Here is an 11,384-nt window from a genome sequence, read left to right on the forward strand (position 1 = left end):
TTGTAGATGACAAACTACTTTTCAGTTCCACAGCTGCTAGTCTTCTCTTCTCCTCACTGAAAGGATCTCTCCATCTCATTATCCAGGTGTTCTGACATTTATTATACTCTCTGTGAAAGCAGCTATTACCTTATACCAAAGCAGTTACACAAGATGCCCAGGCCTGCTTCTGAAGTCACCACATACTCAAAATTAGCCCTAGGAGCTGTAGTAGTGCACCTGGCCATATGCAGACCAAGGAGCAAGGCATTTGAAGTCGAAAGGTGAAAATTCTTCCATAGCCTCCATAGACTGCAGGGTGTCAACTCATCTCTCCAGCAGGCTGCTGCTCTTCCAGAGCCTGCCAACAGTTCACAGGGCTTCAGGGTCAACACACCATATGGCAGCAGAGGTTTCTGAGAGTTAACTGTTGAGGACACACTAAAATAGCTAAATTCAGCCCTGTGAATGAAATATTACTGTATGTGAAAGTCCTTTGCCTTTGGGAGATTTTTGTCCCCTGCATGATAGCTATGGGCACAGTCAGAGATATGAGTATCAATATGGACATGACTGATCCATAGGTATATACACCATCCGTGTTTGGGATGTTCAGTCAACCAGACTATCATCACAACAGTACAAGGATGTTGGACTACAAGGGCTTTGTTGCTTATTTTGCAGAAAACTGTACTGCAGACATCTTTTTGGAGCTATGCAGAAGAACACTTCATTTTTTTGAGTTGTATTTCCTCATGAGGGAGCATTTCTGGTGCAAAACAGCCTTTGACAGAGAGGTGTTGCATAAAGTGTACATTGTGTGAAAGAAATATAGTCACACCAGAAGTCCTCCAGAGATATGAAAGGACAGTTGATAGCAACATTTTTGACTGAAGTCTGTATTTTAATGCTTCCTACAGGCAGCAGTTTGCCATGGTCCTGTACAGGGCTGGAACACTAGGAGAACATGGAGAAAAGCATGGGGTTGTTAATCAGCTTTTGTAAAATACAGACAATACTATAAAGCATCAGAAGGCTACACCACACACTAACCACTTTCCGAAGCAGGGAGAGCAGAAATCTCTCATTTGTCCTGCCAAAAATAACCTCAGCCATAGTACAGGATATCACAACTTTCCATCTTGGAAGTACTACCAAAATGTCCTTCCATACGGAACTCCTCTACTTCCCTCTTTTACTTGCAGGTAGATTTCTGCATTCTTTTGTTGCGAAAAGTCTAGATAAATAAAAGGATTTTTTTGTTCTTTCAAGGGATCCATAACTGATATTTTGTCCACCTGCATTTCTGGTCCTTCCCACATCACAAGAGTTTTCAACTAAGTCACAGGAATCCTTTAGTACTGGCGACTTCTTCAACCACCTCATTAACAATCCATCACGTAATCGGATAAGGTGCAAACTGCTTTTTTCATATTACACATTTTTATTTGTCACTTGGCACCTTCCTTGATAATTTTTTTCTTTTGTTAGGTAAATCCCAAAATATGCCTACAATAAATTCAAGAAATAGCTACTTCTATGACAGGAATACCTTGAAAACCTACTCAGGAGACAACCTATAATTCAGAATGCCTGAATTTAGGTAAAAAACAACACTAATGAAGAAAGAAATTCTGAGAGGATAGAACTGAGTATCTTAGGGACAAGACAGAGTGCTTATTTGCAGTCATCCACAACCGACGTGCTCAAAGTCTCTTTTCTTTAAGGAACACAGAAAATATGAACAATACCTGTATTGCCTGCAGACAACTTGCATCATGTTTGCTTATTTTCAGGCAGTCAATTAAATCTGCAGGTGTACTGAACAAAACAGAGTCACTAATTTATTTGTGAAGTTTATGTAAGTATTTGTATTCTGACTGGGCAAGCCAAAAGAATTAGTGATTTAATGTAAAAGTCGTGTTCAGATGAAACATACAGTCACTGTACATACAAAATCATTGCCAGTGGAAACAGCTCACACAGTGAACTTGCTAATTGCCCTAACTTCATAAACTCAGTGCTGGATCCAAGGTCTCCATGCTTAGACTGCTTGGCTTGGCGGCTCCACCAGAGGTTATCAGGCATGGATTGTGGCAAAACAACACCGTGAGTTTGCAAGGCAGCTGCAGGCATGGACCCTCTGTCACACAGCATGTAGAGCTGGGGGCCTCGTTTTCCAACAGAGCTCTCAGAGAGGCTGGGGTGCCTTCAAAGAACAGAGCTTCCACAGAGTGAGATGCTTGGTCTAAACTACCTGGCTTCCTTCTCTGCTCAACAACAGGATGGGTGCTCCCAGGGACCAGACCCATCACCCTGTGCAACTGCCTGGTGCACTCACACCTCTGATTTCCCCTCAGACACATGCACACAAGCACATAGGCCTGGATCCAAAACAGGACAGATGGTTCACAATTCTCATCTCTGCAAAACGTTGCGTTTGAGACACCTGAGCCAGTTCTGGACTGAGTCAGATCTGCTTCTCTGAGCAGCACCCCAACAGCCAGCAGTGCAGGCAGGAGGCTGCCCAAGACATGCACAGAAATGCCACATTCTATCTCTATAGGGTAGGCTTCCTATTCAGTGTGAGGAGGATGTGAAACAAATGAGTCCTTAATCTCAAATTCTGAAATTTTTGAGTAATTGCTGATCTGTGTAAATTTATAACTGATAAGTCCCAAACACTTCCAGATTTTACCTTTGATGGGTGTCTGCTCCTGATATGAATAATAAAAAGATAGAAAAATTAATATAAAATTATATCAACTTGCTGGCAATAAAGAGGTGACTCTAAGACAAAGATGTGAAATCATTCTACAAATGTAAACAGTTCCAGTATTCTGAGAGGCTGTCAGGCTTAGGTGGTTTACCTAAGCTTCAGAAGCAATAAAGTATTTAAATGTTAAGCCAATGTAGTCATTGATTTAATTATCAAGTTATTCCATCATACATGAAAAGTGAGCTCAACTGTTTCAAACAAAATAGGAAAGGTCATTACTTACATATAGATTGAAGAGCAATGGTAAAGGAAACCTGGACTTCATATGATGTTGTACCAAATAAACACCAAATGATTAGGTGCTAGGAGTGTTCTTAAAAGTCTAAAGACTTGCATACAGCAAATGCATCTACTGTATTATAGTGAATAGTCATTAAAATGTTCCAGTAAATAATAAGGGAAAATTCAGAACCAGTAGATGTACCAGATACTGTATGGGAGATTCACACATACATGACTTTAACATAAGTAATTTGATCTGTTTCTACTTCAACTTTTCTATCAGGGACTGCAAATAAATAGACTACCCCCTCCTTTTAAAATTGCATGAAAAAGATAAAAAGCTAAATACAGGAGCTACAAAAGCTTTAATTAATGACTATAAGAAGCACCTAGTCATTTGGATATGCTGGTTTGCTTTTCGTTAGTAAACAAGCTAATCTTGTCCAGGTTGTATTGTTATACTACAGATAACTACAGATAAATGAGGAATACATAGCCATTTACTGGAGTAGTAGGAAACCTAGCATAAAAATAAGAAGAGGGTCAAAGAGAAGATTTATTTCAAAAGCTGGTCGTGCCTGAAGGTGGCTGTGGGATAGGGCTCTCAGTGTGAGCAGAGCTCATTGCCTCCTGGTGCTAAGCATCAGACAACCATACAGCTTCACTCCTTCCTGGGAGACAGACTGTATGTCTTTTCCTTTTCAGGGTCTGTAAGGCGGAATAATTCAGAAGAAACTGCCATGCAGCAAAATGAAATGTTGGTAGTTTGTTTTCATACTTGGTACTCTGCATGCCAACCCTTCAGGTTTTAGTGGAAAAATGAAGCAACAAGAGGGAGATTTGGGTTAGCTTTCCCAGAAACAGCATCTCTGAGCAATAAAATTGTGTCACTGTATATATGCAACCAGTAAGATTCAAGCATTCCTTTCAGTTTGGTTGTAAACTCCTATAGGAGCGTTTGTGTTTGAGCCTCCCAGCCTTAAAGGACATGAGCTTTTCCCCATATAAGGAGTATGAGCAGAAAAGGGGATTATAAAGCAGCTATTAAAACCTACTGAGCTAATTCGCTAAAAGGTTGTCAATCTAGGGAGATTAAAGTTCTCATTGTCAACACTATATTTGTACATATTCAGTTGGATTCTTAATATCATTCCAGTTTTTCTCTTAATTGTCAAAAGTATATCCTTCTCTCACTGAAATCCAGAAGCATCTTACAGTTGACAATTCAGCAGCAACACAGGATCCTGATGTCAACTGCAAAAAGCAATTTGAAGACTGAGTGTTGCAGCAGTTACTTATGTGAGCTCCCTCCCAAAATACACAAAGAAATCCTGGTAGGGATGTGGTTTAGAGATGTACAGCTGTCACCTACTGTGCAGTTACAGTTACATTTGGTTGGAGATAAATTGTTGTTATTTAAGAAATAGAGTCAAAGCCTAAATCTGTTCAAAAGCAGATTATCTGAGATTTTCCTGAAAAACCAGCAAGTTGTCCAGGACACATTTATGTGCCTTTGCTGCACAGTCAGAGAGCAGCACAGCCAAGGCAAAAGCCATGAACGAAATCTTCCCCATCACCAACAGAGTCACAGGGGATTAAAATTCCTTGTAGAAGGAAGCACTGTTTGCACCATTGCCATCTTCCACCTAAGCCCCTGGAAGACCCATGGGAAACTCAGCAAGGATTTGCATTGCTCTGAGTATATCAGGAGGCAAACTAGGAACAAGTCTGGGGACACAGTTTCTGTCTAGGAAAAATAAAGATCACCTCTAATGAGGTATGGCAAAAGTATTACCTACCACCATGCAGGCTTTGGGAAGTGCTGCCAAGAGGGTTACAGTGTGTGGTAGCCCCTGGTCATGAAACTTCTTGGCCTGCCTCAGAACTGAGAAGAGCTTGGAGGGCAAAGCTAGCCTGGCTCTGCTGGAGAGCTGGCACATGGAGGCTACACCACTAATTAATTTCCCATACTGGGCAAATCCTACCCTGAAGGAAAGTTTATAACATTTCCTTTTCCCAGCACAATCCATTCCCACCCAGGGGACCATCTGGGTCTTTTTATACAACGCTATATATTGTGTAAAAAGTGCATGCTCTTCAGAATGGCTTTTTTAAGTTTGCGCTTTTACATATGATAAAGAGGCTTTCATGAGCTGGCCACGAGCAGGACACATCCTTCCCCGTTTCATAACCCCATATGCCAGATGCAGTGCTTCTGTGGGTGAGCTCCCTCACACCTGGCGAGCCAAACGGCTCAAGTGGCTGAGAGAAGCCACCTCACGCTGCAGCCAGGCAGGCTCTGCCCCCGCTGTCCAGCTCACACCATGCTTTATCACTGGACACCGGGACAGGGCACCGAGGCTGTGCCTCTGCACCTGTGTCTCTACACGGCGCGACCACCCCATGTCACCACGGCCCCGAGGACGGCCCCGGCAGTGCGGGGCCGAGCTCCAGCCCCAGGGCAGCCCCGTCCCGGGCAGTGCGGCGGGACCGCCTCTAGGTGGGGCAGCCCGGCCGCCGGCAGCGCCGGGCCGGCTCCGCCGGTGGGGAGCGGGAGGGAGAGGGGCAACGAGCCGGGGGTCTCCGGTGGGCGCGGGGAGAGGCACTTTTGGGGCATGGCGGAGTTTGGGCTTTCTCCGCTTCAATATAACACACGACTGTGAAACGGCGGATCCCAGGCGGTATATTTCAGCTTTTGGCCGCTTCCAGGCAGCGAGAAACGGGAAATGCGGAGCCCCTGTTAGGGGTGGAAGCAAGATGGGAATCGTGCCCCCGCAGACATCCCCGGGTTAGGTGCTACCCTGCCTCTCGGCTGCCTGCACAGCTGCCTCCTTGCGTCCCCTCGGAGCCTTTTTCAGCGAAGAGGGTTTGCGCCCGATTTCTCTCGCGCAGGGTCGGAGGGGACCCTGTACCCCCCGCACGCCGTGGTCGGGCAGCCCCTGCCCTCTGGTTGCTGCCCCGGCGGAGGGCGGCCCGGAGCCGGCTGCCAGCGCTCCTCCACCGAGGGGGCCAGCGTGGAGCAGCGCCGGGCCGCCACTCTCCCCCCATCCCTCCCTCCCTCCCTCCCGCTGTCCGTCTCCTCCTCGGGGCTGGGGGCCGGGGGAGGCGGGACCACCCAGCTGGTCCCCGGCTGCCGCGGCCCCGGCCCGCCGGCCCTGCCCGACCTCCCTCCGCCGATCCCCTGCGCCTTACCCCCGCTGCCGCTCGCTCTCCTCTCATCCCGGCCTCTTCCCCAGGCATTTCCTCCCCCAAACAGCGGTTTTCTGATCGGAAAGAGGGCGCAGAGATCGACCGGGAGGCGGGGGAGAAAAAAAAATTAAGAAAGAAAAAAAGAAAAGGAGGTGGTGGGGGAAGAGCTGAATAAATTAGCAAAGAGTTTCAGACGTTGTAAGCTAACTGCAGGTATTTTCAACAGCTCGGGCAAGAAGCCTTGTAAATCAGGGTATTCGCGGGCTGCAAACTGCCTGTGCCGGAGCTCGAAGCTCGGCTGCACCGGGAGAGTGCCTCGTCCTCCGCCCCGCCGCTCCCTGGCCCCCGCAGCCGCCAGTTCTGCCTCCTGCTCGGCGCTCTGCCGCACCTGAACACAGCCCGAAAAAAGACACGCACGACGGGACGCTGTCGCGGCCAGCCCTGCCCGGAGCTCCCCGGCTCTGCCGTGCCCCGGTCTCCTCTCCAGCCGTCAACCCAAACCACGGGTGCCGCGACCCGCATCTCCAGCCTCTCCCCTTGGAAGCCCTTCCTCTGTCCCCACGTCTGCGGCCACGCATCTCTTCTGACACCCCAAATTTCATCTCTTGGCTGTTAAGCACCCCTTAAAATGCCCGTACAGGGCACCCTTCTTACAACCCTATCTTCTCGTAAGCGGATTTCTCGCAGCTTCCCTAGATGCCCCTTGTTTTCCTCCAGCTCTTAAAAAAATTCCCTTTGGATATTTTCTGAGTGTATCATGACACGAAATTTTGGGTGTCAAAGCGACTGCTTTCTTGAGAAATACGTACGTAAAAAGGGATAATGAGTGAGACCAAACAAAGTTATTAAAACAGTCTGAATTTGTTCAGGAGGATAAAGCCTGTTCCCGTTCAGTCCCGCAAAGGGGCTCTCCGGCTTCGTGCCGTGTATGAAAGAGGGATTATTTATTTTATTAATTTATTTTTTGGGTAAGAATTATGATTGAAAACGTTTAATTAGTGCCAGAGTCGTTGATAATCAATTGTCGTCGCTTCGTAGTCTACTGTAAACAGGCGCTCATCTCTGCGGCATTAAGTAGGGAGGTGGTGGTGGTGGCCACACGCCTGTGTAGAAGCCCAGTGACACCCTGGGAATTTGGCTCATGAAGCAAAGCCTAATTTTCGAGAATCTCTTTTATATGCTCTAGCTCCTTACGTGGCTGCGTTCTCCCAGCACCAAAACCCCACGTTCGCGAAGAGCAGGCGTTTAATTTCTCGTGTACCTGCTCGATAACCTTGCCGGTATTTTTCTGTTAGTTCCGAGAATGCCAATAATATTTGAAATAAAGAAAAGCGTGATGCTTGGGAGCATACTGTTGTTTTGGCAACGAGTCGCATACATACAATTTCACATGCGTGTAATAGTTTCGAAAAGCTTCTTGTGCAGGGCCGTTTTCTTTCAGGGAAAACATCGTTTCAGGGAAAGGAGTCTTTATTCTGAGAGAAATTGTCTTCCTAATACGGGCTTTAAAAGCCCTATGGACAGAAGACCGTCCCTAATATAAACCCGACCATGTTTTTAAATAAACGCAATGCTGAAAAGCCCATTTTCCAAAACCGGCCGAGGCTGTTTTGCGTTCACCCCGACACGGCGAGCGGCCGGGGCTTGGGCGCTCTCCCCGCAGCGCACAGAGCCCCACACCGGCCCGGCGCCCTGGCCCCCGACAGACCCCAAAAGAGCGGGTTCCTGGGGCTCTTCCTCAGCAGGACGCAGCAATGCCCGCAAGCCCGCGGCGTTGGTCCCGTCCCCGCGACGTTTCCCACTGGGATCGGACCCTTCCCCGTCGCTGGGCTTTAGCGCTCGCTGCCCGGCTCGGCCGAGGCGCGGCGATAGGGGAATACGCTCGAACTGTGCTCCCACACAGTTCCACTCCTCCAGGTGGAGGCCGCCGCTCTTTGCCCGGGAGCGGGCCGGTCCCGCCGAGGCCCGCCCGGGCCGGGCCGCCCCGCGGGCCCAAAGGGGTTAAGGGGCGGCGCGCGCCCCGCGGAGCCGCATCGCCGCGCGGCGGGGAGCCAATGGGCGGGCGGGCCGCGCGGGCGCTGCCCAATGGGGAGGCGCGGGGCCGGCGCTGTCAGGCGGCCGTGAGGGATGGCGGCGCCGCCGGCAGAAAAAGCGGAGGGCGGGCGGGGGCGGGACAGAGCGGGGCGGAGGCAGCGCCCGCGCCGCCAGGGACCCGCGGCGGCGCCCGGCGCAGCGCGGTGGCCCCGGCGGCCCCGGCCCTATGGGCGGGCGGGCCGGCAGTGGCGCAGAGAGGCTGCCCCCGCTGGCGCCCGCCCTCCCGGCGGCAGAACAGGGCCCGGCACCGGCGCGGCGGCGGCGTCCGGCGATGCGGTCGCCCAGCTGAAGGCGCGGCGCGCTCCGCTGCTCGCCCGCGGGGCCGCCCCGCCGCCGGGCCATGGCCGTTCGCGGCGGCAACGCCCTGACGCCTTTCTCCATCCAGGCCATCCTCAACAAGAAGGAGGAGCGCGCCCGCCACGCGGCGGGGCGGCCGCCGCCCCCGGGGGCTGCCGGCGGCTGGCGGCTGTGCGGCGCCGCCGAGGACCCGCCGCTCCCAGCGCCCGCCGCCCGCGCCCCGGCCCCGCGGACGCCGGCGGGCTGGGATTCGGACTCGGCGCTCAGCGAAGACCCAGAGGGCGAGCGGCGCTCCGAGGAGGAGGGCGCCGGTGGCAGCGCCCGCCCCGCGGAAGCCACGGTCGGGGGGCGGCCGGCGGAGGAGGCGCAGCCCCCGGAGACGGCGGAGCGGGACGCCGCCGGCCTCAGCGACAGCGAGATGTCGGCCGCCGTCTCAGGTAGGGGCGGCCCCGTTGCGGCCCCTCCGCACCCGCGTGGGGAGGGCGGGAGGGTCCCGGAGGGCCGGGAGAGGGAGGTGTTCGTGGCTTTCCGCCGGCCCCGCGGGGGTTGTGCGACGGACTCGGGATGTACCGGGGGGGGGAAATGCCCCTGAAACGCGTCCCGCGGGGGGAGGGAGGGCGGATCGGGGAGGGTCCTTGACCAGGTTGAACCTGCAGCCAGACAGGGCTCCCGGCGTTTAAAGGAGACCGAGGAGCCCCGGCTGCCCGCGGGGACTGTTCCGGCGTCGGGGAGGGCAGCGGCTCGGTGGGCTCCCCACTCGCCTGGTCGCTGCGGACCGGCCGCAGGGAGCGCGCCTGGCCGCGGGTGCGGGCCCCGAGAGGAGCGGGGATGCGGCTGTCCCGGTGCCTGCTTGCCCTCATCGCCGTGCTCTCGCCCTGCCCGCAGATCGCAGCCCCCCGGACGAGGAGGACGGAGCGGGCAAGTGCGGGAATTTGATGCCGGGGGAGGAGGAGGCGGCAGCGCCGAAGCCGCGGAAGAAGCGCTCCCGCGCAGCCTTTTCCCACGCGCAGGTCTTCGAGCTGGAGCGGCGCTTCAACCACCAGCGCTACTTGTCGGGGCCCGAGAGGGCCGACCTGGCCGCCTCACTAAAGCTCACCGAGACGCAGGTGAAGATCTGGTTTCAGAACCGGCGCTACAAGACCAAGCGGCGGCAGATGGCCGCCGACCTCCTGGCAGCCGCCCCCGCCGCCAAGAAGGTGGCCGTCAAGGTGCTGGTGCGCGACGACCAGAGACAGTACCACCCCGGCGAGGTGCTGCGGCCGCCCTCGCTGCTCTCCCTCCAGCCGTCCTACTACTACCCCTACTACTGCCTGCCCGGGTGGGCTCTGTCCACCTGTGCTGCAGCCGCCGGCACACAATAAGGGGCACACATACATATCCCGCTGCCCCCGACCCCCCTCCCGTGCACACTGGCAGCCAGGAAACCCGTCTCCCCTCTGCCACCCCCCCATCCATCAATCCATCCATTCAGCTTCTCAAATCCAGATCCCCAGCTGCAGCTCTCAGTGCCTCGGACAGTATTTATTATTATTTTATTGTTATTTTTATTATTAATATTTTTGGATGGTTCCTTACCCTCTCCTCTTTCAACATAGGACTTCTCGGCCAACCCCAACCCGACCCTCACCCCATCCCCACCCCGCCAGCTGAGGACTCTCATGATTCGGCACGACTTGTTCATGGTATCCATGTTGTCAGTGTATTTGGTGTAGACTTCTTGTTTGTTTGTTTTATTTCGCTTCGGATTGGTAGAGACTCGATTTGTGTGAAGAGAGAGAAAGAGAGAAAAAAAGAAGAGGAAAATAAGAACGACCTGCAAAACCAAATGCAGCTCAAAAGAGGAGATCAAGGACTCCATTCGTGGATTGTAAGGAAGATTATTTTTGTCGTCTGAGTCCTTGGTCTTCCAACTCGTTGCAAACTGAGTGTGCCTTGTATGGTGCTGAATGTAAGGAAACTTCTTTCAGATCCCCCCTGCTCTTGTTGCCCATGTTATTCCTGTACTCCATGATCCCTGGCAAAGGATAAATATGTCACAGAAGGGTGAGACTTATATTGAAACTCCTGACTTCTTCTTTTCCTTTTTTTCCTGAGATCTTTCCATGTTTGGGGAGGGAGGAGTTACAGATTTTTCGCACTTTCCAGATGTATTAAAGTTGTTATTATTATTTTTATATTCAATGTGAATATTTCTAGTCAGGCTTTTTAAGAAATCGATGTAATGGGAAACTTTAATACCATCAGTGCCTTTTATAGTTCTGCAGACCTTTCCTCCAGGGATGGGTATTTCTGATCTACCCAGCAATATAATTACAGTCTATTTTTTCAAGATAACTCGTTGCTTTTTTTCCCCTTCTTCTTTTTCCCCTCTCCAGTTCTCTTTCAATGGCACTGTGCACTCAACTAGATTATTTACTTCAAATGAATTGTGAATGTTTGTAAGCTACCCGCTGTACTTGGTTTCTTTTTTAATTTATAAACTTTAGTTTAACACATAGTCTGCTGCTTGTGTCGTTTCTGAGAGCAGACACGGATTTCCCCAGCGATTATTTTTCCCCACAGCAGACTTCAGACTATTTCTCAGATCACATCCCTCCTTTTCCCACTCGCACGGAGGCAGGCTCTGGTTGGGACTGGCAGCTCCAGTGATGGGGATCGTGGGGCCTGGCAGAGTTCTCTCCCACTGCACCCCTGGGCCATGCCCAGCTTCACCGTGCAGAGCCGGTGCCAGTTCCCTCTGGGAGGCGGAGGGGTCGCAGAGGTTCGGGCTGGGTGCTTTAAGCACTTCTTTGGTGACGCCTGTCCTGGATGGAGCAATCGCTCT

At 52.0% G+C, this 11,384-nt stretch overlaps 1 protein-coding gene across 1 annotated transcript; it reads left to right on the forward strand.

The window, feature by feature from the left end:
* Nucleotides 1–8,501: 8,501 nt before the first annotated feature.
* Nucleotides 8,502–11,050, forward strand: NKX3-2 (NK3 homeobox 2). Its single transcript, XM_051798486.1, has 2 exons — nt 8,502–8,997; nt 9,446–11,050. The coding sequence occupies exons 1-2, from the start codon at nt 8,604–8,606 to the stop codon at nt 9,919–9,921; spliced, it is 870 nt and encodes a 289-aa protein (XP_051654446.1). The 5' UTR covers nt 8,502–8,603; the 3' UTR covers nt 9,922–11,050.
* The last annotated feature ends 334 nt before the right edge of the window (nt 11,051–11,384 follow it).

Source organism: Manacus candei, unplaced genomic scaffold (genome assembly GCF_025592945.1).
Source record: "Manacus candei isolate 608988 ecotype Guabito, Panama unplaced genomic scaffold, ASM2559294v1 h1tg000048l, whole genome shotgun sequence".
NCBI lineage: Eukaryota > Metazoa > Chordata > Aves > Passeriformes > Pipridae > Manacus > Manacus candei.